Source organism: Anguilla rostrata, chromosome 4 (assembly GCF_018555375.3).
Source record: "Anguilla rostrata isolate EN2019 chromosome 4, ASM1855537v3, whole genome shotgun sequence".
Taxonomy (NCBI): domain Eukaryota; kingdom Metazoa; phylum Chordata; class Actinopteri; order Anguilliformes; family Anguillidae; genus Anguilla; species Anguilla rostrata.
In genome coordinates this window covers 18,627,711-18,634,985 of record NC_057936.1, presented here as the reverse complement: position 1 = coordinate 18,634,985, position 7,275 = coordinate 18,627,711, and the positions used below count along the sequence as shown (strand labels likewise).

The 7,275-nt window shown below is 42.7% G+C and overlaps 1 protein-coding gene across 1 annotated transcript; it reads left to right on the top strand.

Annotated features, from left to right (window-relative positions):
* The first annotated feature begins 215 nt into the window (after positions 1–215).
* On the top strand, positions 216–6,937 carry lrrc30a (leucine rich repeat containing 30a). The gene has a single exon (XM_064331112.1). The coding sequence runs from the start codon at positions 455–457 to the stop codon at positions 1,331–1,333; it is 879 nt and encodes a 292-aa protein (XP_064187182.1). The 5' UTR covers positions 216–454; the 3' UTR covers positions 1,334–6,937.
* The last annotated feature ends 338 nt before the right edge of the window (positions 6,938–7,275 follow it).

Here is a 7,275-nt window from a genome sequence, read left to right as displayed (position 1 = left end):
CCATGCTGGGACATTAAATGACTTTGACAAAAATGGTATCCTGGTGCCCTTAACACAATCAAGGTTAGTTATCACCGAGAGGAAATACTGAAGTGACAGTGGCAGCTGGTGGGACTGAAACTCGGTATGTGACTGCAAGTTGGGCAGCACGCCACGGGCTTTTTTCTTGCACACTCCTGTCAGCGGACCACAGCAAAGCTTTCGCTGGATGACACTTGCTCTTTTCCGCTCCACTCAGGCATTGTTTCCAGGCAGATTTCCAGCAGACGTCTGCCGGGGAGAAACCACAAGGAGCGGAGAATGTTCTCTGAGGCTTCCCAGGGCAACAGATCAACTTTGCTGAAAGCTGCTTGGCTGTCATCTCCTCATAACCCCCCTCGACAGGGGCAGTGCTTTTACAGAATGCGCTCTGACATTTTAGCCAAGGAGACAATAGCACGAGCATTCTGAAGGAATGGGAGCCAAGCAATCAAAGGACTTTGCCACCGAGGAGCTGAAGAAACAAGTCAGGAAGAATGCAGGGCAGGAGGAGAGCCTGTCTTCGGCGGAGAGGATCCGCAAGCAAGCCACCACCCGCTTTGGGTACAGCACTCTGAGCTTGGCCATGCGTGGCCTGACCGAGGCCCCCGAGGAGCTTTGGGAGCTTACGGAGTTGGAGAAGCTCAACCTGTCCCTCAACTGCCTGCTCGCGCTGTCTCCCGCTGTGGGCGCCCTGCAGAACCTGGTGGTGCTCAACCTGTGGGGGAACCAGCTGACCAGCCTGCCCCCCGAGATCGGCCAGCTGAAGAGGCTGCGGGTGCTCTTCGCCTACCGCAACCGGCTGAGCGAGGTGCCCGAAGAGCTGAGCGATTGCACCAAGCTGGAGGTGCTCAGCCTGGCCAACAACCAAATTGTGGGCCTCCCCAGCAGCCTCGTGGGCATGAGCAGCCTCAAGAAGCTCAACCTCAGCCACAACCGCCTCTCCCACATCCCCGCCTGCGTCTACGGCATGAAGAGCTTGGTCTTCCTGCACCTGGCGTGCAACCGACTGGAGAACATCGCCGACCAGATCCAGGCTCTGGTCAACCTGAAAATCCTCATCGTTGAGGGCAACTGCATTCACTCCTTGCCCAAGACCCTTTGCTTCCTCACCTCTCTGGAGCTGCTCAATGTGGACTTCAACGACATCCAGAACGTTCCTGTGGAAATGTACCTGCTGAGGAAGCTGGAGAAGCTGGCCTGCCACCCGCTGGATAAGGGCCTGCACATCATGCACAACCCACTGCTGAAGCCCATTAAAGAGGTGTTGGAGGGAGGACTCAGTGCCCTCTACAGCTACCTGAAGTCAGCGTGAGATTGAAATGTGGGAGCAACTCAATCACTGTTATGTGACTTAAATCACGGCACTATGTTATTGGGTCTTCCGGCAGAAGGCACTCATTCATATTTCATGAGTAAGCGTTGTGTGACTTTTTTCCTTGATCTAAACGTAAAGGACTGGATAACCTTGCGTTAAAGCCATTCATTTATCGTTTCATGGAAATGCCAAGACAGCCTTAAGGTTGCTGAAACTGTGGATTTTAATATCACAACTGATCGTCCCTGACAATATTCTTGATTAAATAATGTGGGTACAGTAATGAAGATTGGTCTTATTTTGCAAAGCAACTTCATGCTGCTCTGGAGTCTGAAGGATTTTGTGTGAAGAAACATAAATTAGAGAGGAAATTAAACCTTGAGTAGAAAAGAAATTCTGATAAAACATTATCATTAGACAGAAACAATGAGGAGCTGGTATCAGGATTTCTTCCGAAGAAGTACGTTCCCAGGGCCACCTGTGAACTCAAGCGAGAGACTAGTCATTTCCTCACCCTGAACAAGCATGGAATTTCTCCACTTTTTTTGTGAAGCACATGCCTCTACTTTGCACTCTGCTGACTCAGTTCGGTTGACCTTGCTTCCCCCCTGCGGCAGAGAGACTCCGGGGGAAGAACAAGTTCAATTACAGCAACCCCCTCCCACTTCCTTCCTCCACCTTCCCCTCCCCTGGGTCTCAGGCTGCATAGCAAGGATCAAGTCTGAGCGGACTAATGGAAACTATGGGGGGACATTAAATCCAACTCAAGGGGTGCCATAAACTTTGATTAAATGTTCCACTCCATCACATCAGCAAACAGTTCAGTGTTGTAGTCACCTACTGCTTCATTCAAGAGTTGTGACTGAACATTGCTCAGAAACGGACAGACTGATTCTGCACATTTTCCTGCAACATGAAGTTTTAATCAATGGAGCTCGTCTTAATCTTTCCTAGCGGATTTACTTTTTTTGTATTTGTGACATGTCAGCATTAGGTTTGTCTGGCAAATGTATTGAAGTATTGAACAAAGAACCTTTTTTAAAAATAACCTGTTTGCTATTCCAAATGCATTTGTATCCATTGGCTTTATTCCGGCTGGCACCAGTCAGCATACAAGCTATCCCTGGACTGGAGAGGCATGCAGAAATCATTCTGTTGCCTCCCGGGTCAAAGAAGTAAACCTTGTTCATTGTTTAAATTGACTTTTCTTATCAGATCATAAAGAATAATGTTGTTTGTGCTGTACAGATCGATGCAGAGAAACAGATGTGAATATAAACCATGATGATGATAAAATGATCTGGTGAGCACTTTTCTATTGATCCATGGCTCATGTGCACCGTGACATAATTTATCTCTTAATCAATTACCCTGATTATAAAACCCTGACCCTTGTGCTTGGTTGATCAATAATCTGATTTTGGTCCCAAATGAATATTGTGTTTGCATATAAATGTGTGTTTTGTTCCAGTTATCTTGGAAGATGTCTGCATTTGCTTAAATGTATATTGATACATGTTACAGTATGCAAAAATATGGTTGTGCATAGTTCTTCTCAAATCTTGCAGTTGATAATCAAAATTTAATAGAAAAAGAGAATCTTTTGTTAGCACTTTTGCGGGATGATTACATTCTCTTAAATGATTTATGAACTGCGGAACTATTCTGATTAAATGCTATTCAGAGTTAATTACGCTTTTTCTGTTTTTCACAAAGAAGTAAAATATACTACTGGTGATTATTTGCAAGTGCAATGCAAAAACCTTTTTAGGATTCATAATCATTTTCTGTTCTTACTGTGAATACTCTTATCATTTATTATTTTTCAATTTTATGCAATAACTATGACGCTATTAGAGAACAGCTCTAAAACTAGTCAAAAATATTAATTCAGAGTTTTCCAGCTCCTGATAGACAATCTAATTTTATGGCCAGAGCCAGCCTTACGTTTTTGCAGACATGGGTTTTCATCATGTGAAGACATCCTTATACGTCAAATAATATGGCACTAATCACAAAAATGAAAGTATATGTGCAGTACTACCAATCTCAAAGGTGGTCAGTGGAGGTAAAAGTGTCATAAAATAATGTTGTGGTGTATTGGCTCTCTGTCCCATGCACTTTGGATGCCCTTTGACTTTTCGACAGCCGCATGCTACACTTTGATTTGTGTATGTTTTTTCCTCTTTGAGAGCACATAGTTTTTTCCTCGTGGTGGTTATACGTCGTACAATGAATGCCAAATCCCATTAGTCATGCAAATTGTCCACTCAGCGAGTGTGCCCGGTACTCAGCCTGTGTGGAATCAGTGTCTGATGAGGGCACGTGTGCATTCTTCACAGCATTATTGCTACTCATACAAAAAAAAAAAAAACTATGCATGGTATCCAGTTCAACAGGACATAAACGATTTTATTCCATTAAATACAACACTACTTTCAAAAATGTGAAACTCAGTGCACACAGCAGACACACAGACATATGGACAACTGTAAGAAAGCTAGCTACAACAAAAATGTCTAATGTAGCAATTTTGATATTGTATTTGTAGAATTTCTATTTGTTTGTGGTTAAATATTTCTTTTAATTTAAGAAATATACCACTTAAGATTTATCACAAACGCACCAGCCTCTAACACCTTCTGCTTGTATTGCTTTACCGAGGGAAATAGTCTTGTAGACAAATATGTCAACAATAATGAGTGTTTTTCCACACTTGGCTGATGTACCAGGAAGGATGCAGTGGTTGAATCAAATTGCATTTCTGATAGAAACAGAGAAACAAAATGACCATATCTCACATATATTAGCTAGCATATTGTATATTTGTGACATTTATATCTTAAGGAAAGAGAATTGGTGACATGGGTTTCCTAGAGGTGGTAAAACAGGAATTTTATGTGGTTATGCTGCTTGTTATCATATGAATCAGAGAACTAATACTTAAGCAACTGTTTTAATGATTGTACTGTAAAAACAGTGACGAGTAAATATGGTTATGCACGGCATTTACTGAAAAAGCTGCTATGTAATAATATTTAATGTAATACTCTTATAGAAGCTGTCATTTTCTTTCATTTTGATGTTATTTGCATAAATTAATCTTGCAAATAAACAAGCTCATATGGAGTCTAAAATGACCCAAGAAATGGAATAAAGCTCTTATTGGTTAAATGGAGAAATGCAAGAGGTTTAAGGTAAATTCAGGAATTTCAGTTTGGTCTCTGCACATATAGAGCAGGCTGAAGTATGTAGTATGTTCTAGCTGCACGCCTGGGTTGGCTCTTGAAAAAACCATCATTGACGTTCATTAACATTCGATTTAGGGGAGACCGTCTTCATTTACTTCCGGTCTGTTCTATCGTGAATGGCATGTACCAAAAGAATTAAACAGCGACCTTTTGGTGATTTGTAAAGAGATGCCTTTTCTTAAGCCATTGCTGTAATTGAGAAGCTGCCTTAGTTGTTCCCGCCTGTGTACAGAGGCTAAATGTGAACTTCTGTCCAAATGAGCAATCCCCATGTTGAACAATAGCATTTTATATCCAAAGTTAGACTTGCACAGTAGGTGACTTGCACCCACTGTGCCAGTATTCCAAACCCAAAAAGAGCAATGTTGGTCTGTATGCATATTGTATATATTTTATATAGTGTATATTTTCAAGGAATGTTTGTATATCTTTTGTTAAGTGTATATATTTCATACACAGATATTGTACAAATGTTCAAGAGTCTGGTCTTAATTGAGGTAACTTTCCTTTTCATGATCATTTAATCTAATGCTTCAGGGTACTATAGAGTCATACTCTTGGGATTAAATGAAGGATGAAATTTGTGGGAGTGAGGGAGGGTATGTGGGGTTTTCCTTTGAGGCATAACATTGACATCTACTGGCCAATTTAAGGCAGTTGTTAATTTCGTGCAGGAGGGAATGTTTCTTGTAAATGTAAGCAAACAGCTTGCAGTTATTTTAATATTCTGAAAGCATTGGCTTTAAATAAACCATTGCAGACGATGAGCTATTTTAACAGAAAGTCACACGGCAGCATTGAAAATAATTTCTTGCCTGAGATACAGTTCTTCGTTCCTATTGGATCATAAACCAGGGCTGGTCCACCAAGAGCCAAAATGTCCTCTGTAGTTAAATCCAAACCCTCAATTACCTCATTGCCAAAGATATTTCAGTCAAAATAGCTGAGGTATTTGGCAATTGATTAAATAAACAGACAGAACCAACAGGAGTGTGCAATGTAGTTCATGATAGCAAATTGCCTGGCAGAACTGCTGTGACCTCAAATCACTGTTATACAACAGACATTAAACTCCCAGCACGCCCAGTAGCGATCAACACTGGTCATGTCTTTGCACTGGATATATGCATCTGTCTGGGTATGTGTATGTGTGTGTGTGTGTTTTGTGTGGCTCCTAGTCTGGTCAGGCAGAAGTTTTTCTGGTGCTTTTTTTATTCTGTTTATTTGGCCTGATTTGAATAATGTTAACTAGATTTTGAGCCCCATTAAAAACTGGGCAACTGTACTTTTTCACAGAAGCAAAGCAGGTAAATGTGCAAAAAGCAGTCACCCATGATAAATCCCCAAACCGCAATCGCAACCCACTTCCGAGAGAACCTACAGACGCGCTGATTGGGTGCTGCGAGTAGACGCGCTGGACAATATTCTCGCAAGAAAAGTTTATTTCGGAACAGTGGGCGGACAAGCGCGGCAGGAATGGAAAAATTCACATGCTGGGCAACCTCCCTCTGTCCTGCCTCCACATCCTCCATCTCCCGGAGCATGATGAAGAAGCGCATTGTGTCCTTCTCTTATCTACAGACCGTGTGCAAGGTTAAGCGGCCAATTCATCTGGCCCCGGCGATCGGCGGGCGCTTAAGTTCTCATCGCCGCGCTGTTGTGCTGTCCACCGCCCCTGCGCACATGACCCTGAATCCCCGGCAAGTTCCTGATATTGTTTCCAGGAGGAACATTTATCTCTCAGCGTGGAGGGAGGGAGGGAGGGAGAGAGGGAGGGAGGGGTAGAGCAGGAGAGAGAGAGAGAGAGAAAGGGAGAGAGAGAGGCCCCTGGCCTGCTCTCTGGCTCTCTCATTCCCCAGATACTGATTAAACTGCTTTATCTTGCTCACCTCCACTCTGCTGGCCCTTGTTGGAGGAGACCGGTTAGCACTGTGGTGCCCTCCTCCACGTCTCTCTCCGCTGCCTCAGGGCTTTCCACAGAGCCGGCCGCCGAGCAGTCACTCATTTGAAAAGAAAATGATTGCCTCTTGGTGTCAAGGGTAACTAGGACAGGCCTGAAGGTGACGCCTTGCTTGACCTGGAGTGTTTCTAATCAACCTTTATAGTCTTCAATTAGAGCACTGAATCTGAGGAGAGGTATTTTCTGACATGTTCTCTGTCATTTGTTTCATTGGTCTATGTTGCAGGTAAGTAATTACAGTAAGGGTTAGCCGTGAGGCTTTTCCTGCTAGTTCTTAGTATTACTGTTGTTGACCACTGTGTTTCACCTAATTGACCCATAATTTTCATAATAATGTTTTATATATATTTTTAGCACTACCGCGGTCAATATCAAGATATGGCTGTTGGAATTATTACCTCGTTTTGTGTGCACCTGCAAATGTGTGAAAGTGCAAATGTAAAAATGATATTGTAGCCAATAAATGGTTTATTCAGAAATATGAATAAATTATGTAAAATGGTGTAATTCGAAAATTTTTTATATGACTAGGGTTGAAATTATGGGGACACCAGGTGGAGCTTAGCTACCCCAAGAGAGACATTAGCCTCTCCGTTCCGTAATCACAAATACCCCCCACCCATCTCACAGAGCCGCTCAAAAGTAAGAGTGTAATTCAAACCCTGAATATGACCATAGGGGATGTACCAACTCAATAGATATGACTCTGCTATTAACTGGAGTCATGA